Raw genomic sequence first — 26,815 nt, forward strand, 5'->3', positions numbered from 1 at the left:
GAGAATCAAAAGTCTGTGGACAACCTGGACTATGTAAAGAGACCCTGGGTGAGGCATTGCCCAAAGCATGATGCTGCTGTTTGTGATCAATGAGGCTTACCAGTTCTACAGGAAAGGGGTTAATTATTTTCATCCTTCCTGCTGTCTTCTGCTGATTTTTCTCCATTTCCTAAGCCCTGTTGAGAGTGTTCCATCCATTTACACTGGGGCTCTGGTGCCCAAGTGTTCTTTTAAGTGGGCAGAACATATTGAGCCTGTAGAAAGCAGTTGTCCCTAAAGCTTCCATCAGCAGAGTAACCTAGCCCCAGCCATGGGGACACAGGCAGCTCCTCTCCTGTGGTGACTCTGAGAACACAGTTTGTTCGCTGCCTAACAGTTTCTGTTCAATTGCATTTTAGAGAGTTTGGGGCATTAAAATGCAGTATACAGAAGGTCATCTGGTGGTCTCCTTTTACTCTTCTCTAAGGGCCTGGAACAAACCTGGCTCCTCCTTCCTTTGCCTCTTGTGGTGGTGGGATTAAAGGCGTGTGCCACCGCAGGCAGCCCCCCTTTTCAAATTATAATTATCAATTGGTATTTATTGCACATTGTACTGGGCCATCTCCATATAAGTAGATGTTGTGCTTTGGTATTCATGATGCTCTTAGCCACCCCACCCCCAATCCCTTCCACCTCTATCTTTCCTTAATTGTCCTCTTTCAATTCCAGCTTCTGCAGAAAAGAGGAAATCCGTGCTATTTGTCTCTGCCTTCTTTAATGATTGACTCTTAGTTCTATCAATTTTTATACAAACACCCTGATGTCTTCTCAATGGCTTGCCAACACTCCATTGTGCATATGTAGCAGTTTTCTTTCTCCATTCATCTGCTGATTCCAGAGACTGACTGATGGGTACAGTGTTGTGATAAGTATAGACATGCTGATGTCTCCAGTGTACAAGGTCTTAGAGCCTTTGGTGCATGGCCAAGGAGCAGTGGAGCTCAGTAACTCGGTGTCTTTTTCAGGACTCATGTGGCTACAGCTGCATCCTTCATTTCCAGATCCCTGTATTTTGTCCCATTGGACTAGTTTTGCTACTACGTACTATTGTACTATACTACAACTCTGTACTATAATGTGAGTGTGTGAATGTAAAATATAATAGAAAGGGTCTCACTGTATAGTCGTGACTGGACTTGAACTCTTTGTAGACCAGGCTAGCCTTTTTACTCACAGAGATCTGCCTGCTTCTACTTCCTGGGTGCTGAAGTTAAAGGCATGTGCCTCACCCAGCTTCTATAGTATATTTTGAATTTGGGTACTGTAGTTGTTAGCATTCTGTCTAAACTCCACCCCCACAGTTACCTGGCAACAGCCAGGTAGGCCTGGCCCACTATAAAAGGGGCTGCTGTCCCTTCCTCTCTCTCTTGACCTCTTGCTCTTGCTCTCTTGATCCCTCTGTCCCCTCACCCCTTCCCCCTTCCCTTCCCCTCTATCCACATGCTCATGGCTGGCCTCTACTTCTCTTCTCTTCACCTCTTCCTCCTCCTCTTTCTCCTCCTTCTCCTCCTCCTCCTCCTCCTCCTCTTCTTCTTCCTCCTCCTCCTCCTCCTCCTTCTTCTTCTTCCTTCTTCTTCTTCTTCTTCTTCTTCTTCTTCTTCTTCTTCTTCTTCTTCTTCTTCTTCTTCTTCCTTCTCTCTCTCTCTCTCTCTCTCTCTCTCTCTCTCTCTCTCTCTACCTCTACTACCCTCCTAATTCCCCTCCCCATGCCCTGAATAAACTCTATTCTATACTAATACTATACCAGTGTGTGACTGGTCCCCCAGGGGGAAGAGATGCCTTGCCCTGGGCCCGCTGAGACATCCTCTTCCCCTATACCTCTCCACACACCCACAGAACATACTCTCTATCTCTTTCTCTTTTTATAAACACATCAGTAGTGACCCCAGCATTGCTCCTTTTGCTCAGGATTGTTCTGACTCTACCGGGTCTTTTGTGTTGCACATAAGCTTGTTTAGTCTCTGTGAGCCCTCTGTGGTTGTGGCCTCTCAGTCCTCCTGCATGCACCTTCCTTTCCCGTGCTGACATCACAGGCACATACAGCACACCCAGCTTCCCTCCTGTGTGCTTTAGGATTCCTCTCTAGCTTCATGAAGAATGTTGCTTGTATTTCATCGGGGACTGTAGCCAGTCCAAAGCTTGCTCCAGTAGCGTGGCCATCTGAAAACAGTACTAACCATGCTGACTCACACACAAGCAGTCTCTTCACTGTGTGCCGGTTTCGTCCCTGTTCTAGGTTTCACTGCGGAAGTCTTTCACCTCTTCAGTTGGGTTGATTCCTGGTTTTATTTTGTTTTGAGCATTGACAGTGGTTGTTTTCTCTCTCAGTGAGCTCATGACTGGCACATAGAAAAGCTAATGATTTTTCAACATTGATTTTGTACCCTGCTCCCTTGCTGGATTTGTGGATTCTAAGAGTCTTGGCAGAGTTGTGAGGATTTTCTAAGAACAGGCTCTTGCCATCTGCAATCAGGGATAATTTGACTCCCCCGCCTTCCTGTTGACACTGCTTTCTTTTTCTTATCATTGTTCCGACTAAAATTCCAAGTACTGAATGAGCCATGAGTACAGACACCCTCATCTTCTGTGTCCTCTGAGGCTGCCAGCTCCGGCTCCCTCAGTCAAACAGGTCCTGGGATGTCCTATGTTGCCTTTATCATTCTGTGGTACAAGAGCTCTGTGTCTACTTTCTCATCTTTGATTGGGAGGTGTGGTGGTTTAAATATGCTTGGCCCAAATGTAAGCTGGTCAGTGAGGTAGCACTCTTAGGGGATAGATATTCCTTGTTGGAGTAGGTGTGGCCTTGTTAGAGGAAGTGTGTCACTGTGTAGGTGGACTTTGAAGTCTCTTAGTGTTCAAGCTCTACCCAGTATGGAGGAGACCCTCCTCCCGGCTGCCTGCAGAAGAGAGTCTCCTCCCGGGTGTCTTCAGATTAGCATGTAAAACTCTTTGTTCTTTCAGTACCATATCTACTTGCAGGCTGCCATACTTCTTTCCACGGTATGGACTGAACCTCTGAAACTATAAGCCAACCCCAATTAAATGTTTGCCTTTACAAGAGTTGCCTTGGTGTCTCTTCACAGCAATAAAACCCTAAGACAGGGGGAGATACTGAATTTTGCAAACGTCATTGTCTGCATCAGTTGTATGATGCAGGTGATTCAGATTTTATCCTTGGTGTTGAGGTTTGGTTGTTGCTTTGCACTGTAATGCTAAATTCTGTATCTGAAAGTCTAGGCCTACAAATTTACTTTGTTCCTTAATGTAAAACTACTGATTAAATAAAAATGGCTATAGCCAAATTACTGGAGGGAATCAGACATAGACAGGTTTTTTAGTTAGCTGGTTGAGCAGAGGGAAGGAGGAGAAAGCAGAGAACAAGGAGGAGAGAGGAGAGGGCACCATGAGTGGAGATGTACCATGAGTACATGGCCAGGAGAAACAGCAAGTATTTGGGAACACTGCTGGGGAGGCAGCCAGGGCAGCAGTTAGAAAAGTAGATTAGGGGTTACCCTCCAGTAATTGTCAAAGCCAAATAACATAACCATAGTCTGAGTCTCATTTATTTGTAAGTTAGTTGGGGGCAAGCTTAAATGCTACACTTAGGAGCTGGCATATGGGGCTACATCAACCTAACGAGTATCCACACCAAAAGAGACACCTACAGAACAAGAGAGCTTTGCAGGCCATGGATCTGACAGAGGCTTCATTATGCAGAATACCTGACAACTTCCGTAAAACCAACGAGAAAAGAACAAGTTATTCAACCATAGAATGGGCAAACAAACTGAACAGACAGTTCTCAACAGAGTACGACAGATAATAAAAATATAAAAATATATCTTCAACATCTCTCTGGCCATTAGGGAAAGGTAAATCAAAACAAAACAAAAAACCCACACACATTGATTCTATCTCACCTTGGTGCCTTTTCTTAAAAATTCAACTCAGGTCAAAGTCCTGAAGCTTTTAAGTACTTGAAGGGAAACACCCAAGATCTGACTGACAGAGGCAGTCACGCCCTCCATGAACCCAGTAGCTCATACTGCTTGTTTCTCTGGGTCCCCTTCCTGGACTCACCCCAATTTCCTTGTCTGTCACCACCCTCTGTTGAAATGTCTGTCCTGTGCTTGTATCCCTGTCTTGATGCCAGCTCCACCCTTCCCAGCTCTGCATGCGTGGCACCCACCAGGCTTTCTGTCATTGCTTTCTGTTGCTTTTGCTGCGCTGGTGATGAAATGCAGGTCTCACACTTTCCAGTATGCATTCTGCTCACTGCACCACAACCAGCCCTGCCATTCCTTGAATTCCACAAGTGACTATGTTTGGTCACCTTTCCTAAGTGTCCCCAGGTAGAATCCCTCTTTCCTGTTCTCACTTTCTTTGCCCTGTTCATGTCTTCATCTGTTCACAGCCTCTTTTGTCTGGAGTGGTGATGGCGCCCAGGGCCTCGTATGCTAGACAAGAAGTCTGCTATTGTCTGAGCTCTACCCACATCCAGCCTCTGAACTGACTTCGACACTTGCAGACCTTTGCTGCTGCAGGTGTGTGGTACTTTGTGTGTACCTGCTGCTAGCTGCATCCAGGACTCTTCAGCCTGTTCTGTAGCTTTTTGTGTGCTGGTATTTGTAACCAACCAGCCAGCTTTGTGCCTGCCGCACTTGCTCAGGGCTTCAGTCTGGGATGGCTGGTCTCCTTCCACTCCTACAGGAGTCGATCCTCTGTCCCTTTGCCTTGGACCCTCTTCCTATCATCCCCTGCATTCAGCCTTTTGAAGCTCTTTGGCGCCCTGCTCTTCCACCAGGCTTTCCTGCAGCCCCCCCTGTCAGAACTTTTTACTTCTGCTTCCTAACTTCAAAAAGGAAGGGAAGCTGAGCATCTCAAAAACTTTGACAGAAAAATTGTGCAAAACCTGTCTGGATGATAGGAAAGATGTCTTCTTAAAAGGTTTTACTATTCATATGTGTGTTCTCTGTGTCTGGGCCACATAACTGTAGGTGGCTGTAGAAACCACAAAGGGACATTCGAGCTGTAGTTATAGGCATTTGTAAACCAATTACATGGATGCTAGAACCTGAACTCTGAGCCATCTTTCCAACCCCTGATCGTCTTTAAATAGTGAATAAAATTATTTGAGGTAATCATTATGGTCACAGAGCCTGGGAGTTACAAGCAAACATGAACACTTAGCCTTTTTCTTTTCATCCCTGTACAAACAACCTCGGGTTCATGAGTTTTCCGAACAGTGTCTTTCCTAATGGTCTAAATGCCCTTTGACTGTAGTAATTCCTGAAGCAGATGCCTCCTTGTTATTTAAAATGCCATATATTAGATAATTTCTGAAAATTATACCTCATCTCTTATTCAAGGCACGGCTTTACCTTCCCAAACCAGAGTCTTCATTATGAATTGTGTTGAGAATACCAAATGCTGCATCTTACATCTTGTATGAGATGTTGGACATGGGCTAGCATTGGAGTGCAATAAAACCTGCTTTATATATGTCTCCCAGTTATTGAAAATGTTTCTTAATAGGTCAAAAGTTGAGTTTTTACTAACCTGGAAGACCAAGAAAGTCCACTTTGCATTTTGTATTGTTAATTTTTTCAGGATTCTGTTTAAATGCAGTCAGCTCTAACCCATAGGTAGCAAGGCATGATGGGGGTATTGTTTTCATTTGTGCCTGACAGATTCAACCTAGTGTATCACTAAATAAGTAAATAAATACATACATACATACATACATACATACATACATACATACATATGTCTTAGATCCTGGAGATGTGGCTCAGGGATTAAGAACAGGTATCTATCTTGTAGAGGACCTGGGTTAGATTTCCACAGCCGCTCACAACCAACTGTACCTCCAGCGCCCTCTTCTAGTCTCCATGGATACCTGTAATCATTTGTGTATAATCCCCTGCCCACCACAGAGACACATACATAATTCAAATAAATCTTAATTAGTATTCAAGTTTGTTCTCATGTAATAAATGGTAAAATTAAATGTATACCAAAGAATTATTTTCAAATAAATTTCTTCATGATTTATTATCAGTAAATGTTTGGTTTCTATAGCTACTATATATCTGTTGCATTATACACTTTCCCCTGTGTCAGAATACCTGATAGAAAAACTGAAGGAAGAAAGGAAGGGTGTATTCTGATGTAGTTGATCGTGGTAGTGCATCCTAGCTCCCGGGAGCACCAGGTGGCTGGCTGCGTTGTTTGTGTCCATGGTCACGGGGTGAAGGGTGATGAGTGCTGGTGTTGGGCCGTTTCCTTTTCCATGGACAGGCTCCTGGCCCAGGAGATGGGGCCACCCATATATAGAGTAGATCCTCTCATCTCAGCAAGTCCAGCCTAGAAACCTCACAGACGTGCCCAGAGGCTTGTCTTCTAGGTGATTAGGTCAATATTAGTCACTGGAAATCCACCTCTTGTCAACCTAAGACCCGGACATACTACTGTTAAGTTACCACCTTGCACCTGTCGTTCTCATAAGCCCACGGCCATCATCCTGCAGATGCATTCTGTCCTATTTAACCGTCCTCATAGTTGTCATCAGTCCTAACCCGGTTTAAAAATGCAAAGTCCAAAATCTCTTCTGATTTTCAAGGCAGCCTCTTAGCTGTGAGGATCTATAAAATTAAAAAAGAAAGGTTACATATTCCCAATGCCGATGGCGCAGAGTCAACATCTGTTCCAGAAGGGAGGAATAGCGGCACAGTGGAAAAGATCAGACTGAAGCAAGGCTGAAACCCAGCAGGCTGAACTCCTGCAGCTCCATATCTGGTGTCTGGAGCTCATGATGGAATCATTTTGGGTTCCAGAAGGCTTAGGTAGCCCTGCATTTGTGGGTGGGCTCTCATCCTTCATTCACATTGTCACAGTGAGCATCCCCTGGTGACTCCACTGAAATTAGGGCTCACCTTCACTGCCTCACCTTCCCTGGCTGCAGTGACTTTCAAGAACTTTGGCACAAGCTCCATGAATCCCTTAACTATTGCATCTTTCATGCTTATAAAACCAGCTTTAAAATTCTTCAGCGAGCTCAGGCTATAGACTGGCCTCCATGACCACTGTTGCAGCTGCCCCTCCATGCTATGTCCTCAGGAAACACTTCCTAGGGCCCCGGTGAGAGCAAGGCACTCCTTCACCTCTCAAGTGAGTTTGTATTTTCACGGGTTGGAGCCCTCAGGAGTGTGTGTGTCCTCGGGGTCTTTACTGTTGTCCTAGTTCAGAGCACAGGGTTTCTCTTTAATGGTGCTATATTTTTAATACTCTAATACTTGTAACACTTAGAACTGATTCTCTGTACCCTCTTAGTGGGCAAATTAAACCTCCATCCTCTCTACCACATAGCACATTAAAAAATAATACTTTCCTCTCCTTGTCCTGCTGTAGATCTGGGTGGGATGGGGTGAGCAGTGAGTGGGGACCATAGCATGTCCTGAGTTGCTGTCATGTCATTAGTCCACTGCTTTTGAATCCAGCTTCACTCAAGTTCCCAGGACATGGGCAGAATGAAGCCAGCTTCTTTGCCCGAGTAGACCATGAACGACCTGTGTCACAGCTCCCACCATGAACGACCTGTGTCACAGCTCCCGGTTAGAGCTCTTTCCCCTGAAGCCTCACGAGCTCTGCCTCCACTGCGCATTCGTCTCTTGGCATTCTGGTCTTCCAAACTCCCACCAAAATGTCCACTATTCTCTGCTTATAGCTGTCTTAGGCTTTTCCAGCCCAAAGTTCCAAATCTTTCCACATTTGTTCCCCCAGCTCTGTTCCAAAGGCCCAGGATCCACACAATCAGGATTGTCACAGCAAAGGCCCCACGTTGGCGACCAGTATTCTGTATTAGTATTTTCCTCATCTTTGCAACAATATATCCAATAAAGCAACCCACAGAAGGAGAGGTTTGTTTGAATATGAAGTCCATTCTAATAATCATTATCCATTTTACCCATGTGTTCAATTGTGTAAAATTCTCCAAAATGCACAGTGGTTGCAAGCAGAAATCCTTGCTGTGTAGAACATTAAAAAACACCCATTAAAGGGATTTATAAAGGCTTTAAAGTAGACACTAGTTTCAGTCCTGGTAAATTGAAATTAGTGTGTTAGCTGTTTATATTTAAAATTCTCCCAGAAAGCATGTTTTATAGACATTTTCTAAACTTTATATAAAAAGCAAAAAGTTTTAGTCCTGAGTTCAGTTTGAGTTTTAATCTAGATTTGGAACAGAGCTAAGTAAGTCACATTATAGGAAAAAGGGAGCTCCATTTGCTGATACTGAAGAAAGTTGTAACTACTAACAACAAAAAAGCAAGTTGTTGAAAGTGTGTGGTTAATCGCCTGCAAGCTAGCTGAAATACATATGTTTTGCTTGGTTGTTAAGAAAATAATCTTTAACACTCATTGTGACATTTGCTGGCCTAGTTTAAACACCAGTGGGTGCACAGTTAACCCTCTGGATCAGAAGCAGTTTTTATTTTTTCTTAATAATGTCTTTTTCTTAAATTTTTGTATGTTTCACATATCTGTGCAATGCCTGTTGGTCTATCCAGCCACCACTACACCTCTAGCTTCCCCTAGAGCCCCTACTCATCTCCCCCCTAGCTTCATGTCCTCATTTCATTCTTGTAATTAGTAACTACCTGATTCCAGTTAGTGCCGCCTTGCACACATGGGGGTGTGGCCACCTGCTGAGGCATAAGCAACCTGCCAAGGCCACACCCTCAAGGAGAGTGGTTCACCCTCTCTCAGAAGCCACTAGAAGCTTCTCTGAAAGCAATGGGGCCTCAGGGGCTTCTCCTGCATCCTGGAACTCCCGTGTAACCCAGGCTCACTTCTACCTCAGCATCCCCAGTGCTGGGATTGCAGGCATTTTACATGGAGGAAGCTATTTAAATGTCCAGTGTCCATATAAAATGATCAACCTCAACTGAGTGTGGTGACACAGGACTTTAATCCTACCACTTGGGAGGCAGAGGCAGGTGGATCTCTAAGAGTGTGAATAAAGCCATCCTGGTGTGTGTAGTGAGTCCCAGGCTAAGGATACATGGTGAGACACTGCCCACCCCATAAATAAATAAATACATACATACATACATACATACATACATACATACATACATAAACTAACCTTTAAAAGATAGTTAATTCATAACAGATTTTAAATAAAACATTTCAGATTCAGCTCTTGCCATAAAATTAATTTTCTAGCTTTTAGAATAACTTCTATTCTAGAAATTAAAGTTAATTTCTAAGAATGCATAGCATTTCTTTCTATTTCTAGAATATGCAGAGGCTGTCTAAAATTGAGGTCGTCAGCTCCAGGGTGTAAACACCAATGTGAATGTATGCCTGCATAGCTAAGAGTAAAGACTAGGAAAAGAGTGTGCTTTCGGCCAGAAGCCAGGAGCCAGTGAAAATATACCGCCTAGTGTGGGGTAAGTGGCAAATAACCAAGTCAACCCAAATAATTCTAGGCCATATTGGGTAAGTCAGCCCATATCAGTGGTTACACATGCAGTAAGTGAAGGAGATGAATCTGAACCCAAATGGTTCTTTAAATAGACACGCAGCCAGGCACAGGCACAAATAGCTCTTTGGCAAACAACATTGTTGCTAAGTTGATTTTCATTTTTCCTTTGGCACAGACAACATTAGAATTTTAAATGTGTGATGGTAACTAGAAGCTATGCATACAGGCCTCTGGAACATTCCCAAGAGTGCAATGGTGAGGCTGACTCCACACTGATTTGCTGCCATGAGGTGTTCCTCATCTGGATGTGAGCACCTGAAAGTGAGGTACACGTGTGTGATGCACATGGGTGGTACATTGCTGTGGTGCGCATGCACCGTCTACATGAGTGGTTCACAGCCTGCTGGTGCACATACGTAGTTCACAGGTATGCACATAAGCATGTCACCATTCTGGTGTATACACAGGGTTGCTTGTAGTTCACAGATGTGCACATGTGTGTGTCACAGTTCTGGTGTATAGGCAGGGTTGCTTACAGGACCACATTCACTTGATGACTTGAGTGGAGAAATAAGAGCATTATAACATGTATTATGATGCAGAATACAAAATTTCTATGTACTGAAGAAATGCAACAGTCTCCACAGCAGCACAGACCCTATAGAGAGGGGAAATGAGATACAATGTGGGGTTTCTAAGGAGTTCAGGCCCATGGGCAGTGGGTGTTACTCCTCTGAGCTGGAGGGCTCAGGACCGACCTCAGACAGTCAGAATTCTACTTAGCCTTCTAGACAGCGTTTCTCTTCCTCTATCCCTCCCTTCTTGATTTCCTTTTCTTTTTATTTTTCTTTTGTTTCTCTCCCTTTCTTCTAACATGGTCTTATGTTATCCAGATTGGAATTCACTAGGTAGCCAAAGATGATCTTGAACTCTTGATTCCCCTGCCTCTGACTTCCAGGTGTTGGGATGGCAGAATGCTTCACCACACCAGACTCAGATGGGCATGTTCTGACTGATGGGACTTTGATTTTGGATTCATAGGATTGTGACAGTCTCCAAGGAGTCAGTCCCCAGCTGACTCCAGTGAGAAAGGGGTGGAGCTGAGGGTGTCGTTCAGGGCTCTAGTGCTTGCCTTGAACAGGAGAGAGCCTGGGCGCATGACCAACTTCAACATAAGACAAAAGAAGTTAATGTAAAAGGAAGATTGTTTATAAAATTACTCCTACAAAGAGGCTGAACTTGACAAATTCTGCAGGATGTTTTCAACGTTGTGTCTTAGGTGAAGTAAGCCAAACACTGAAGTGTAAGTCACAGAAGTCCCCTTCTCTAAAGGATCTATGGTGTCAGTCTCACAGTGACAGAGTAGTTGGTGCTGCAGCCTGGGAGAGGGCTAGGGAGCCGCTCTTTAAGGGTGTAGACACGACCGTGGTGACGCACACCTATAGTCCCAGCACTTCGGAGACAGAGGCAGTGGACCTCTGAATTCGAGGCCATCTTGGTCTACAGAATGAGTTCCAGGACAGTCAGGACTGTATAGAGAGACCCTGCCTCAAAAAATAATAGCAACAACAATAATAACAATTAAAAATAAAAGGAACAGCACTCCATCGTCAGGAGTTAGAATGACTCCAGAGGTCTGTGATTGAACCTTAAATACTGGAGCTGAGCATGTCAACAGTCAGCAAAGTGTAACTGCAGTCTTAGATTGGTGGTGTCTTAAGAGACCCTATACACTGAAGCTGCCTCTGGTTAACTGTTTAGGAAAAAAACCCATCTATCTATTAATTTATTTAGTATATTTGTATGTACCTCTGTGAGTTTATGTGCATTGCATTCGTGCAGGAGCCAAAGGAGGCCAGACAAGAGCATTGGATCTCCTGGTACTTGAGCTACAGGTAGGTGTAAGGCACTGTGTGGGTTCTGGGAATCAAACCCCAGGTCCTCTGTAAGAGTAAAAAATGCTCTTAGCCACTGAGCCATTTCTCCAGCCTCATTGGTTTACTTGGATTAATCTCTATTGTTTGTTTGTTTGTTTTGGTAGGCCGGTAAGAACAGTGGCCATGGGGGACCCTGGACTGTCCAAGCTGCAGTTCGCCCCCTTTAATAGTGCCCTGGACGTTGGCTTCTGGCACGAACTGACCCAGAAGAAGTTGAACGAGTACCGCCTGGACGAGGCACCCAAAGACATCAAGGGCTATTACTACAATGGTAGGCAGTCCCCACCTGCCTCATCCCATCCATACGTTTCTGTCTGTCCTCTGTGCAAACAGCACCCTTTATTAGGTGCTTGCTACTATTGCTTTTGGGGTGTTGGGGATGAAGCCCAGAGCCCCCCTGAACACTAGACAAACCTCCTCTAAGGGACATACTTGTCTTTTCCAAACACAGCCTTTAAGCTTCTCAAGTCTTTCTTTTGCCCCAAGTCACTTTAAAAACTTTCTTTACCACCTATGGGGAAAAAAAGAGGAGTGGTGGAACTCAAGTCGTTATAGCAGACCCTGCTCAGCTAGCTTCCAGGGGGTGGGGAGGGTGTGAAATTTCCAGGGCATCCTTTTTATATTGGTCACAAGTCCCTTCCAGTCACACTCTCTCAAGATCTACTGTTAACTGCAAGTCACTGGTTAGCAGACTTGGATAGGGCACCTTGGGCTCAACTTTCCAACAAGAAGTCATGATTAGCCATAGATGTTTTTGCCGTGGTACTGACAGTCTGGCTTGTCCCTGAGATGTGAAAATGCTTCCACGCAGGTGACTCTGCCGGCCTGCCCACCCGCTTGACATTGGAGTTCAGTGCTTTTGACATGTGAGTATTGGTTTGTATAGAGTCCAAAGGACCCTGCTTACTCTGGGAGAGGAGTGAGCATTTTCTTCAGGTGGGCCTCTGTGCAGCCAAGAAGGTCCCATGAAGTGCTGCAACTGAAGACTGTCTACTACAGTCATTTATTAGGGGCAAAGATGAGTCTTTGTGCCTGGTACTGTCTGGATTGACTGGTGCTCCGAGAGCAGCTCTCCAGATCATCACTATAGAATATTTTATGAGTCTTTCTTAGTGCCTATTTGTTTCAAAGATTTGTTTCCTTTTGTTAATTTATTTTTAATATATGAGTGTTTGCCTGCATGTATGTCTGTGCACCCCATGTGTGCAATGCCCACGAAAGCCCTGGCATTGGAGTTCCAGATGGGTGTGAGATGCTACACAGGCACTGAGAATCAAACCTTGTCCTCTGCAAGAGTAGCCGGTGGTGCTCTTAAACGGTTCAATCCTCATTCTAGCCCTTTAAACATATTTCAAATTACATTTCATTTATTATTGTAAGTATATGTGCAAGCATGTGGGTATGCACTTACCATGCACATGTGTCCAGGTCAAAGGACAACTTGTGGAAGGCTGTCCTCTCTGCTTGCACCATGTTAGCCCTGGTGATTGAACGTAGGTGGTAGTACTGGCAGCAAGTACCTTTATCCTCGAGGTCACCTCCCTCCCCCTTTATTAACTCTCACAAAATACTAATGTACTCTATATTTCTTTATCTCCATCAAGCTGCAGATTTTAAAAACATAAATGCAGAACATAGTGTTTATGTCTATAAAATACCTGCTGGTGTTTCTTCTTTTCTTTCAGAGCGTTCTTTTCTTATGATGTGTATGTGTGGTTGTCAGCTTGTATGTATGCATACCACTTGCATACAGCACCCCAAGGAGGCCAGAAGAGGGCATCAGATTCCCTGAAACTGGAGTGACAGATGTTTGTGAGCCACCCTGTGGGTACCAGGACTCACAAGGTGCTCTTAACTGCAGAGCCAGAGCCGTCTCTCCAGCCCCACTCCTCACTGCTTTCTTTTGTTATACCTAGCTACTAAAACCAAACTGAGTCCTAGTAATTCCTGGTGGGAGCCTAGTCATGTGGTCAGTAGCTTGTCTCTGACTGGTGTTGCCAAGAGGGCTCCTGGCAGTGTCTGCGTTCTTGGAAGTAGCTTCCGTCCCTTGGCCCTCGGAGCAGGGCTCTGGCAGCTTGTGCAGTGTGCTTGTCCCAGCCTCCTTGCCTCCGCCTCGGCATTAACTCCATAGAGCTGTCCAATGTGGGAAGCCTGGTGAGCGAAGGCTCTGCCTGCCTCTCCTCTCCAGGCCCAAATTAGCCCTGTATGATTTCTCTCTCCTCAAGACTGACCTGAGTGCCTTCCTCTGGCCTAGATGAGGAATTTTTTTTTTTTTTTTTTTTTTTTTTATTAGAAAAGTGTGTGACAGGCAGCCTATGATGTGATGACTCAGGGCTCTCAAGGGAAGACTCTGGCCACAGACACTCTCCCCCGCAGCCGACCAGGACTTGACATTTAAGGCTTACTGCTGGCATTTAGCAGCGCCATTGTTACTCATGGGCCCCTCCTCACCTGTCCTAGATTGAAATCTCTTTCCACCAGGCCCCCTGCAGTTCCTTTGTGCCCCCACATGGAAAGATATGAAAGGACATTAGGTCTCTGACACATGTGCTATCCTCAGAGTGATGAGTAATGGACCCTTCTCTCTGCAGGTTCCACATAACAACAGCATAAAGCATTAGTGGCAGAAATATTTTCTTTTAAAAATGTTTAGACTTAATTATTTTATGTGGATGCGTGCTTTGTCTGACTGAATGTATGTATGTGTACCTCATACGTGCCTGGTACCCATAGAGCTCAAAAGAGGGCACAGATCCCCTGCAACTGGAGTTACAGATGGTTATAATTGGTTCTGGGAACTAAATCTAGGTCCTCTGAAGAGCACCTAGTGTTCCTAACCACTGGGCAATCTCTCCAGCAACAGGAATGTTTTCTTTAACATCAGTACTATCCAAAATTCAGGCTGACCACCTAGACATAGCAGATGTGTCCCTCATTAAGCCTGTGTTTAGAGTCAATTCATCTTCTACAACTTTTATCCCTTCAATTTCTGGAGGGGGGGGACCTTTGGGGAAATGTAGTGGTTGTGAACCTTGTGGCTGGGGCCCTAGACAGTAGTCTGGGCATTCTGCATTTTATCCATGGCCGAGATGATACGGCAGCCGTGTGCAGAACTGTGCAGTGTGGGCCTGGTGGGGCAAGCAGGGAAAGCTGTTCGTCTTCCAGAGTCTTTGTGGCCATTCTTGGAACTGTGCTGAGATGCTAGGCTTTAGCAGGAACACAGGAGCTGCTGCCCAGAGTCTGGACTGGAGCCAAACAGGGGCTATACTTTGAACTGCACAGTCTGTTCTGTGGTTGTGTGACCCCAGGTGTCCAAGTTTGCTTTCTATTACTGTGATAAACTGCATGGCTGAAGGCAATGTGGGAAAGAAAGGGTTTGTTTCATCTCACAGTTGTAGTCCCATCATAAAGGAAAGACAGGGCAGAGACCCGGAGGCAGGAACAGAAGCAGAGACCACGGAGACTGCTGCTTACTGGCTTGTTCTCCATGGCTCACTCAGCTTGCTTTCTTGGACCACCGGCCCAAGAGTGGTACTGCCCATTGACTAGGCTCTCCCACATCAATCAGCAAAGAGAAAATGCCACACAGACATTCCCACAGTCCAATCTCATGGAGGCAAATCTTCAAATGAGGTTCTTTTTTTGGATGACTAACTTGTTTCAAGTTGACAGGAACTAACCATCATGTTGGGAGGTTTTCATAAGCTTTAAGAGGGAGTTACTAGCTAGAACTCAGGCCCTTTGCAGTTCCTGGTTCAGCCAGTTCCTCCCCATTTTGACTATGGGAAGGAATAAAGATGCGCTTTCTTGGAGAAGATTGGGAAGCTGACAGCTGAGAGCTCAGGGCACAGAGGATCTCCAGGCAGTGTCTGCTTGCTCGTGCATGAGCAGTGACTCACTGGTCTACTTTCGACCCAGTCAGTGGTATCGGATTTATTGTAACCCTGTGCTTTGTTCAGAGCCCTGGCCTTGCTGGGTAACTGTTTCTCTTGTGTCTAGGAATGCCCCCACACCTGCCCGCTGCTGCCCGGCCATGGGAACCCTGTACAACACCAACACACTTGAGGCTTTTAAGACTGCAGACAAGAAGCTCCTTCTGGAGCAGTCAGCAAATGAGGTTAGCTGCACAGCCACGTTGGCTTCATTGTATTTCCAGGGTCCAGGCAAGCGCACCATGTCTACTCAAGCATGGGGGGGGGGACTGAGGGGTGGAGGGGGGAGTCACAGAAATAGCCTGTAAAAGATACACAGAGGTGCCTGTCTGGTGAGTTTTGAGGTTCTTATTTTTATTTTTAACCAGAGGGAAAATTCACCCATTGTATTTGTATTCCATGAGTCAGTTTAGTAAAGGACCTTCTGCAAGCCACACTAACAGTAACCACAGCAACATGGCAGAGAAACATGAGAGATGTTTCTTTTCTGTGTGGGTTCCAGTGGTTACACCACTCACAGTGAGTGCAGCTCTAGAGAGTTATATCTCACTGCATGAACAAAGAAATCCTGACCTTGACCAGGCTCAGACATCTCCTGGGGTCCCCACCCCACCCCCAGCCAGCTCATCACAAGTGGGGTCCACTTCCATCGCCTCCAGGGTGATATCTGCTTATTTTCCTCTTATACCTGCATGTGGGGCATGTTCTTGTTGCCAGCATTTGCTGTGGCCTTCATAGCAACATACAGTTTAGCAACTGAGCTATGAGCATCTTGTGACCAGCTGGTGACAGGCCAGGTTTTACCCACAGACATAGGACTGGCCTCATGTGCGTACATAGAGGCCATGCTACTTTCCTCATCTCTCAAGGTGAGAGGTTCTCCAACAGAGCTTTGAGAAAGTCTTGCTTTAGGAATGGGTGTGGTTCTGTAGGGATGGGTATGAAGCTGTAGGAATGGGTGTGATGCTCTAGAGTGTGGTGCTGTAGGGATGGATGAGTGTGGTGCTGTAGAGATGGGTGTGGTGCTGTAGGGATGAGTGTGATGCTGTAGGGATGGGTGTGGTGCTGTAGGATGGGTGTGGTGCTGTGGGGATGGATGAGTGTGGTGATGCAGTACTTTGGTCCCAGCACTCAGGCACACACAGGGAATCTGAGTTTGAGGCCAGCCTGTTTGGAACATTCAGGGCAACAGGACTGAGGAGGAAGGTAGAAAGAAATTAAGCCACGCTGTATATTTAGTTCAAATTACTCACTCAGAGTCCCCTTCCTCCCCCTAGTTCCCACTTCTTGACTGGTCAGGTGTCCTCTCAGGGACTCTGTGCCTCTGGAACAGAAGTCCTGCATGGAGCTCAACCTGTACTTTTTATTTCTCTCTCCATGACATGCTGGGCACCCAGCAGACAATAGCAAATCTCTTCAGATGGGCACCTCAAAGGTGTGAGTGTCTACTTGACTCCCCTGTGCTGAGGGTCCCTGAGGGAAGGTGTCAGCTACTCTCACAACTGATAATGATGGAGCAAGGCTGGTGGAGAGGCAGTGTGAAGTAGCAGGGAGAAGTAATGAACCACTTCAGCGTCTGAGAGCAGTGGCAGGTAGAGGGGAAGAAAAGCTGTGCCAAGAAGCTCCGCGGCTGGACAGAGAACACAGCAGCCTGACCGACCTAACACCTCTTTTCCTTTTGGCAGATCTGGGAAGCCATAAAGTCAGGTGCTGCTCTTGAAAACCCCATGCTCCTCAACAAGTTTCTGCTCTTGACCTTCGCGGTAAGTGAATGGGTGAGAACTGAGCAACCCTGGCTCAGCCCCACAGACCTACAGGAGGCTCTCTTGTCTCTAAGCTGATCCCTGGGAGTGTGAGCGATCTGAGCCTCTTGGTCACCCTACAGCCACTGCATAGTCTCTCAAACATGGTGACTTAACAACTCTTTCAGCATAGGACAAAGCAGACTCAGGGAAGAGAGACTTCATTGTTGCCAGATGTGTTGGATAGGGTCCTGCAGCCAGGTGTGGTAACACACACCTGTGATCTCAGCACTCATGAGGTGGAGACAGAGGGGTACTTGTGAGACAGAGGGGTACTTATAAGTTTGAAGCCAGTCCTGTATATGTAGCGTATTTCAGGCCAGCTACATAGCAACATTCTGTCTCAAAAACAAGCAAAGGAAAAACAAGTAAGTACCCAGCATGCTTTCGAGGCCCAGCATGTCACTCTGCTTGTCGTCACTGTGACAAAACTTATAAGAAGGTGGCTGTAGTTTCAGAGGCCTTGGTCTATGGTCTCTTGGCTTTATCGTGTTCGGTCCTGTGGTTGCAGAGAATGTTATGATGGGAATATGAAGCAGATGCTGTACACTTCATGGTGCCTGGAAAGCAAAGAGAAAGCCAGGAAGGGGCTGGGCGCCCAGTGTCTCCTTTAAAGGCATGGCCTCAGTGGGTTAATTTCATCCTATTAACCTCCATTCCCCTATGCCCTGCCTCCACCTCCTGAAGGTCTAACTGGCTCTCAGCTACAGCCTGGGAACCAAGATTGTCATATATATGCCCCTGCAGACACTCCAGATCTGAACTCTCAGGAGCAGAACTCCACATTGCAGAGAGGACAGGAGCTTCTGGGTAGAGGCCATTATACCACCTGTCTTTGGCATACACATAATGGTTAGTCAAGGGAGAAAGAAAACTTTTCAGTACACAAGACTTGACTTATACAAATGTTAAGTGCAGCCTCGAAGCGGGGATGAAATCACACTTGTCAACTAGTTAAAAACCCAAGACCTGCCTTCCATGTATGCTCACATACAACCTGGGCTGAGAAAGGCATTTGTGTACGTAGATGTCTGTAAAACACTGTTGTGTCTGCCAAGTGGATATTCTATAGACTTTGGCTTACATTCAGGATCAGATTCCTGTCCCCTAGTGAGAACATCACTTTCTCACCCTCAGTGGCCATATTGACATTTTCTCTTATTGGCTGCATGTGTGCCTCTAGGCATAGTAAGGTCCCCGTGTGGTAAATATGTTACTTTGCCACAGCCTCATAGGCCCTGGAGATCAGTCTCCTTCCACAGTTTGATACATTTGTTTACTGAGTAAAGTTGGGTATGTTAAGAAAATGTTTTCATATATACTTAAGCATGAACATGGGGAGAAAGGCACCCCATTAGTTCCTTTTAACTGAGTCTGGTTCCTCCGACTGTCTTCTGGGTCATTTTCTTCCAGGCACAGCTGAGGCTGGCAGGGTATAAACCTCAGGGAACCCAATGGTCATTACCTATGGTGGCCTGTTTTCCAGTGAGTTACGGTGGAGAGAAGGATCCTCCCGGGCTCTGTCAGGTTACCAGGTGCAGCTTGGATAGCAATCATCTGTCTGCCTATGAGTTCCTTGGTAGGATAGATTAAATATTGCTAAAGCTGTCAGAGTTTGATACTTGAACGCAAGTGCCATTTTATACTAAGAGGAGTTCTTGTTAATTAAACATGAATCCACTTTTCATACAGAGAATCCTAATTGATAATTTCGGCTTAATGAGAAAATAACATCAGTTCTCATTAAATGTTTAAGCAGTTTCTTAGAGTCGGTGGGTATCTGTCTTGCTGTCCCTTTTTGCAAAGTGTCCTTAGCCAGGCTGTATAAAAAAATAAAAGGTCCTTTAAAGTCTTCAGACACAAAAGGCTTTATGTTTAATTTGTTCAAGACCCTTTGTATCATGAAGAAAAAAAACCCACAACTCTAAGAAATCAAAGCTTCTGCTTCTGGAGATGCTGAGAAGCTGGCAGCTTGTGTGCAGTCCCCATCTTGAATTGTTTAACCTTTTCCTGATGATCAGCTGTGACAAGTCACTTAAGCACAGGGGAAAGCAGGCTCCTAGGCCTTCAGCTTTCCTGTCTGTGGTTCTCAGGCCTCACAGGGCCTGGCTCGTCATTAACTTCAATGGACAGTTTGCCTTGCCATTGTGAAAAGGGACTCTCTTTCTTTAGTTCATCAGTTAGGGGCCAAGTTGGGCACTGTGGAGGCTGTAATTACTAGGCTTTCATCTAGAAATGCATTACTTACATACTTATATTTTAAAAGCCATCCAGTGATTCCATTTCTGTGAAAACTCTGGCACAGGCATGTCCACAGAGAATGGCTTGATGTGTCCAAAGGTCGTGGAGGAATGGGGAATTGGCCCATTCTGCTCTTAGGGACAGGGTTTCTTCTTGGAATAATAAAAATATTCAAGAATTGTCAGGGGTTCCACCATGTCAAACAAAAACAAGCCCCACAAAACCGTACTTGCAAATGTGATGCATTTATGTATTTTGAGTTATGTTTTGATAAAAGGCTTCTAGGAGCTGGGGAATGGCTTAGTGGGCAAAGCTGCAGTGCAAGCAGGAGACTTGAGGTCAGATCCCCAGGACCACGTGGAAACCGAGTGGGGGTGGCAGCTGCCTATAATCCCAGGGCGTGGAGGGCAAAGAAGCTGGCTAGTCAGGCTGCGTCCTCAGTGAGCTTTGGTTTAAGTGAGAGACCCTGCCTGCTACCCTGCTATAGGATTTAAGGCAGAAAAAGGAAGACACTTGATGCCAACCTCAAGCCTCCACACACGTGCACATGTTGCACCCTTGTACACACACATATGACAACAGACACGAGAACATACACACATATAGTCATATATAGCATACCCATTCATAGGCAAAAGCACAAACAAAGTCTAAATCCATTTCACATGACAGCTCTGCAGTTCTCATACTTCACAAGACTCAATACAAGCGATTCCTTAGCTAAAGGACTGCATCAGAGCCCTCAGAGATGAGCCGAGAGGCTGTCCAGGATCCACAGAGCTCAAGTCCTAGGAGAGTCAAGTCTTAATGCCATGGGAATTTGAGGCTGAGTGGAGGTCAGTTGAGAACAGCTTAGAAAGTTCTTTCCCTGTGTGCAGGAGAGGCCAGCTGTTCCCTGCATGATGTCGTTGTATCTCAGAACTTGGAGCCTCCTTTAGACCGATTACCACAGACTCAGTATCTCTGCTGACAGCTAGGACTGAGGCTTATTTTATTATTGAGTGTCCTGTTTTGTCATGTACACAGTGGGTGTTTAGTTTAATAGTCGCTGACTTACACGTGACCAGGAAGACATTTTGGAAAGTAGCACCAAACAGGGAAACATCCTTATCTGAAAGCCAGAAATGTCCCCAAATCTGGAGCGCATACTGACATGGTAATACAACGGAAAGTTCCACACTTAAAATGCTGCTGCACTAAAAATACTGTATAAAATTTCATGCAGGTCATGGAGATGGGATGTCTATAACACAAATGAATTTTCTCTTTAGGCTTAGGTCCCATTCACACGTTATTTCAGGGTATATGTGCAAATAGTCTGAAATCTGAAAAAATTGCAAAATCTGAGCCATGTTGAATTCCAAGCCTTTGGTGGAAGGGTTCCCTCTGGTGGGTAGAAGAGACCATTGAATAGCACCCCTTTCTCAGGACTGAAGAGCACAGCTGTGTTTTTGGTGGGGTCTCTATGGGAAGCCTGCTGGGTATTTCCTTCTGTAAAATGGGATGAGATGCTTCCTCATCGTTTAGGAAGAAGGGTAGCTTTCCTGAAGCACGCAGGAGTGCAGGGGTCATCTTCCTCTGAGTGAAAAAGTCTGTTATTATGAGATGACACGGACAGGAAGCCTGAGGTCCAGGCAGAAATTATGAGCTCTCTCTTGGGTCTGATGGAGACAATTGGGGAATATCAGCTGTTTAATGCATCTGCTTTTCTAGTGGTGGTTTTTGAAGTTGGATCTTCTGTATCCCAGGCTGGCCTCTAACATGCTATGTAGCTAAGGATGTCCTCCCTTCACTTCCAGGATGTTGGGATTACAGGCATGCACCACTGCTCCTGGGTTACTATATTACATTAACAGATGTGTGTTACTTTAATTCACCGGACCAATGTTATATTCAACTTTGCTCTGATTTTAATTTTTACCCTAGGACCTAAAGAAGTACCACTTCTACTACTGGTTTTGCTGCCCTGCCCTCTGTCTTCCTGAGAGCATTCCTCTAATCCGGGGGCCTGTGGGCTTGGATCAAAGGCTTTCACCAAAACAGGTATCAGCTAGTCAAATGAATGCAGGTAAACTGGGATTTAACTGTGGGAGGTGTGTCTCATCCTGAAGATGCAGGGGGGTGGGTGGGCTCACCCGGGGAAGCGCTTTCAATGGCTCCGGAGCAGTGTTTACTAAGGGCTGATAAGGTTATTGTGAAGAGGAGGAGCCACTATCCTCCAGGTGGCTCATGGAATTTGGGGAAATGCTAAGACCACAGGGAGGAATTACAGGAACATTTGAAAGACTGAGAATTTACCAAAGTTTGTTTTTCATTTTCAGTCTGGGAAAGACAAAGCCACAGCCTTTACAGAGAGTCTGTGGAAGAAGCACAGGCCCTCCTCTCCCCCTCAGACCAAATGGCAGAACAGACAGGCAGGTCTAGTCCTTCCTTTGAGGAGGCCATAAGAGATGTGTCCCAAGAACAATTAGAATCAGGCTGGAGAATTCTGATGTTTTAAAACCTTGACTGAGGATCAAGATGGTATGACTTCCAGCCTGTCAGTCAGTAAGATGAAGCCTGCAGAGATTTAAAGGCAGGGTGGGGGTGGGGAAAGGACTCAGCAGTTAAGAGTGCTTACTGCTCTGGCCATGGACCCTCCTATCCCAGCATCCACATGGCAGCTAGCAATATGTAACTCCAGCTCCAGGAGATCCAATGCCCTCTTCTGGCCAGCTGGTACACTCTATGCATGTAACACACGGGCATACATGTACATACACACATAAAAGAAAAAAAATAAGCCTTTTTGAAAACAAAAGATTTAAAACTTATATGCATTAGTGCGTGGCTGTAGTTTTTTGCAAAAAATTTTCTAACAAGAAACCTAACTTGAGGTAGTACATTCTAGCTGGAGATTGCACATTCATGTTTAAGGATCAAAGTTCTCAGATCATCTCTGGAATGCCCAACCTTGTAAACATACTATCAAGAGAAAAAAAACTATAGGTCTTAGACTGAAGAGATGGCTCAGTGGTTAAAAGCACTGGTTCTTGCTAAAGACCCACACCATCCCTAACCCCAGTTTCAGGGGATCTGATGCTCTCTTCAGGCCTCCATGGGCATTGCAGGCACCTGGTACACACACACACACACACACACACACACACAGAGGCAAAACACTCATACACATAAAACAAAAATAATAATGAAAAAACTTCAAGACGTCATAGATTCTGCCCTCTAAGTGGGGCATGTGAATTATGTCATAACAAACTGTAAAAGATGATAATGAATTTTCTCCCTGGATGGACCATGCTTGGTTACCTCCATAAGCCTCCGTGGTTGACAGCTTAGACAGCCATCATTTTATCCCATAGAGTGCCCCTTTGAGTGGAGGCGTAGCAGAGGGCACGTGTTATAGAAAGGTTAAGAGGTGCTGTCAGTAGACACTTGAGGAATCATGTGTTCCAATTTGGCGCTTGGTGGTTCCTTTGATCAGGTCTGGTCCTTAGCTCAGAGCTGCATTTGGGCGCCTTCCCCTTCCCTGTTTTCAGATCCAGGCCCTGGAGCATGCCTATGACGATCTGTGTCAAGCCGAAGGCGTCACGGCCCTGCCCTACTTCTTATTCAAGTACGATGATGACACTGTGCGGGTCTCCTTGCTCAAACACTACAACGATTTCTTCCAAGGTCAAAGGACAAAGGTCAGAGTCTGTGGATATCATTTTGTTAGGCAGTTAAAAAACTTGAAGGTCATGTTATAATAAACCTCTAGCAATTTGAAACTTAGGCTTCCTTGGCCCTGTACAGTATGTTCTAGAATGTTTCCTTCTCTGTTCTCTCCACCCCATTGTTTCAGTTCAATTCCTCCTCAGTCTCCAGCTAGCTCACCCTAGCTCTCTCACAGCTTGGGGGTTTGGGCTCCTTGATTCTGTTACTTAGATGAAGAGACCCTCTGGATATCTGTACATCTGCATTCAACTTCCCAGCACCACCATGGAAGCTTCCCTTACTCCTTCCTGGGCAATCTTCTTGCTTCCATCAGCTATCGAAGAGTCATCCTCAGACTGCCCAGGCCACTCTGTCCTCCAACCAGCAGAGCCTAGAGGGGTCTTCCTTCTCGTCCCAGTACCTTTCTGCCTGTCCTCTGCTAGTCTTCCCACAAACCATTACTCTGTTTGTCTACGTTCCTCCAGACTCTCCCCTCCATCACCATTACCCTGTCACACACATCTAAGATCTCTTTTTTGTCTGTTTTTATGTGCAGTGTCATTTTCCTGTCAGCATCCTCTACACTCAGTCCTTAGTGCTTCCTCTCCCACTGCAAAGCATCCTCTTTCCTTGTCTGGCTTCCCTTCACACAGAACCTGTTCAAAAATGCCTTTTTGTAGCATATTGGATTGAGGACATATCAGATATTAAACTGATAAGAGCAGATACTACACTTTGATCTTAGGCAAAAGGCCGAGAAGTGATTTTGTAGCATATTGGACTGTTAATCAGAGCCTGTATTGATCAGTCAGTGTCTGTGACCCTCAACCAAATTCTTCTGAATGAATAAGAGTATTGCAAAAAATTTTTTTTAAGTAAGCAGATATATAGTATGCAATTTGAGCCATACATCAAGTTGTGCATTAAAATGATCCATAAGTATTAAGAAGTTGTGAATCGGGTGGAGTAATGTAAGTAAAATGTATGAGAGTTGAGAAAGAGGCTCTTAACAGATGGCCATTTTGAACCTAGAACCCTGGGCTATGTGAATGTTATGCTAAACTCTGCCTACAGCTAGGATATATTTTTTTAAAAAGATTTATTTCTTTATTTTATGCATATGAATACACCACGATTACTCTCTTCAGACACACCAGAAGAGAACATTACTGATGGTTGTGAGCCACCATGTGGTTGTGGGGAACTGAACTCAGGACCTCTGGAAGAACAGTCAGTGTTCTTAAACTGCTGAGCCATCTCTCCAGCCTGGATATTTTCATTTTAAAATCAACTACATTCAGATTTTCTTTTTCAGAGGGAAACTCCTCAAGGAATAAAGATTTAACTTTTAAAATTCTTCTTTTGTCCAGGTGACAATAGGATGGTAGTTGCCTAGTAGACCAGGCTTTAGTAATTTAGAGTTTATTGTATTGTATGGGCCAGCTGACAGCAGGCAGGGTTAAGCTAAGGTCACAGTGAGTGCAGTTAACAGAGTCTCTCTACCAACCATCCACGGGGGGCTTTCAGAACCCCAAAATCTTATGATAATCTGTGTAATGGGTGTCTCACTGAACACCCTATGCAAGAAAATTATACTGCAGTCATTCCATGGCAGCTTCTAAGAACCCTGCACCTTCCCATCTCAACATTGTTCTGGCCAGCCTGCCTCTGCCTGCCTCTGCCTGCCTCTGAGATTTTAAATAGACCTGGCTCTGATGCTCCCTCAGTGCTGACACCTGCCAGCTCTGTGATCCTGGGGAAGCAAAGTGGCTTTTCCTTGCTTTGGTATTTCTGTCAAGTACCACAGGGCTGCTCTTTCCATGATTTGGTGAAATCTAAACATGCTAGTTCAGCACAAAAAACAGCCATGGAGTCCTCAGAGGCAGAGGCAAGTGGATTTCTGTGAGTTCAAGACCAGCCTGGTCTACAGAATGAATTCCAAGACAAGCCACAGCTATGTAGAGAGAGAGAGACCTTGTCTCAAACAAACAAACCCAATCAAACCACCTCCAAAACCAAATAAATGAAAGATCAGAAAAAAGCCGTGATCAGTGCATAGTGAGCATCCATCATGTAGCAGGCCCCTAGTGTGTACTTGATACATACTAGGCACTTGATACAAACCCACTTCTTTTCCTCCTTGTGTTTTCTTCCCTGCATTCCCCAGCATATTCTAAGAGACTATGCAGATCTTGAGTCTCCGAACTTCTCTGCAGGAGATTAGACCAAGGGCCTATGCAGCCAGGACCATTGGCCTTCACTTGCTTAGAACTATACCACTAGTTAAGGTTGGGTCTCAGGACCTCTCAGCACGTGTGCTCACTGCCGCCTTGTGGACTAGAACTTGGGAAATGCTATTCTCACAGAATCCAGAGTTTTACAGGGCAGAAGAGGCAGCAGCATGAAAAGCTAATGGGAACTGAAGGAAGGAAACAAAAAGCCCACAGAAATGAGACATCGATGCACTGGTTGGCTACCTATGCTAGTGCATATTCTAGAAAATGTCACAGCAGCTGTGCACACTGGTAACCTCACGGGAGTTTATAAGCCTTCCAGCCTGTGGTCTCGATTGCCACCATCCACCCTCCATATGCTTTCTCCAGTTTATGGCCACATCCCTGTCACATTCCTGCAGCCCTTCCAGACCTGCTATCTTCAGGATAAAGTTGAAATGTTCTAGCCTAGCTGTGCCTCATCTTCCACTGCACCCCAAGGGAAAACCTTGCTCTGGCTACAGCGTGCCCCTAAACTCCATGGGCTTAGTCTGTCCTCTGGCGGGTCCTTCCCTTTGCCTTTCTCCTGTCACTGGCTGATGACTGACTCACCTGATGCACAAGTGATAACTGACTGGGTGTGCTGTCTCCTGTCCTCATTGGGGGTCCAGCTTCAGACTCCTCCCTACCCCTGAGCTCTAATGCAATGCTTATCCTCTGGCCCGGGTCCCAGGCAGTCCGTGAACCCCACACAGCAGTCTTGCTGTGCCTCATCTCTGGACTCCGTATTACTGCAGTCTGGGCACTCCAGAGGCTGCTCCTGGCAAAAGTGGAAGAAGGGAAAAGGCCATGATGGCCTGGTGCCATCCTTGCAGGCTTCCCAAGAAACTGGGGCTATCATAAAACACACGCACACAACAAATGATTTCTGAAGAGTCTAGGTGAGATTAGACACTCCTGATTTTATTACCTTAGCCTTAGCTTGCTGTCTGGATAATCCCAGCTTCTCATGAGTGTTACTTGTAGCGCGGTGTTTCCATGAGGGATTGAGCCTATTCTTTTTTTTTTTTGGTTTTTCGAGACAGGGTTTCTCTGTGTGGCCCTGGCTGTCCTGGAACTCACTCTTAGACCAGGCTGGCCTCGAACTCAGAAATCCGCCTGTCTCTGCCTCCCAAGTGCTGGGATTAAAGGTGTGCGCCACCACCGCCCGGTGGATTGAGCCTAGTCTAAGAACAGATATTCATTATTTCAGTGTGAGCTCCTGAGGTGTGTTCTCCCTTCAAATGGTGCTCCATTCCTTACCAGCACATCACACCTGCCTCCGCTTCTCCTCTTCCTTCTCTTTGCTCTCTTTCCCTCCTCCCTCTTTCTCCCCCTCCCCACTCTCATTTTTAGTACTTGGAATGGCACCTAGGACACTGCACCCATTCTAGGCAAGCTCTCTCTGCCTGAGCTCCACCCGAGCTCCACC

The 26,815-nt window shown here is 45.6% G+C and overlaps 1 protein-coding gene and 1 pseudogene across 6 annotated transcripts in view; one reads left to right on the top strand and one right to left on the bottom strand.

Moving 5' to 3' along the window:
• Nucleotides 1-26,815, top strand: part of Atg7 (autophagy related 7) — a 210,128-nt gene that overhangs the window by 22,167 nt on the left and 161,146 nt on the right. For 3 of the 6 annotated variants that reach the window (XM_076940288.1, XM_034511187.2, XM_076940287.1), the window contains exons 2-8: nt 11,369-11,421; nt 11,568-11,734; nt 12,275-12,329; nt 15,463-15,580; nt 17,081-17,158; nt 21,365-21,481; nt 22,975-23,124. In XM_076940288.1, the coding sequence (XP_076796403.1) occupies nt 11,587-11,734; nt 12,275-12,329; nt 15,463-15,580; nt 17,081-17,158; nt 21,365-21,481; nt 22,975-23,124 (666 nt within the window). In that variant the 5' untranslated portion in view covers nt 11,369-11,421; nt 11,568-11,586. Of the gene's footprint in view, nt 1-9,342; nt 9,492-11,368; nt 11,422-11,567; nt 11,735-12,274; nt 12,330-15,462; nt 15,581-17,080; nt 17,159-21,364; nt 21,482-22,974; nt 23,125-26,815 lie in introns of those variants that run through there. The other 3 variants (XM_034511188.2, XM_076940286.1, XM_076940289.1) reach the window with 2 other exon arrangements.
• On the bottom strand, nt 23,783-23,896 carry LOC117715890 (U2 spliceosomal RNA; annotated as a pseudogene).

This window comes from Arvicanthis niloticus, chromosome 9 (genome assembly GCF_011762505.2).
Source record: "Arvicanthis niloticus isolate mArvNil1 chromosome 9, mArvNil1.pat.X, whole genome shotgun sequence".
Classification (NCBI taxonomy): Eukaryota; Metazoa; Chordata; class Mammalia; order Rodentia; family Muridae; genus Arvicanthis; species Arvicanthis niloticus.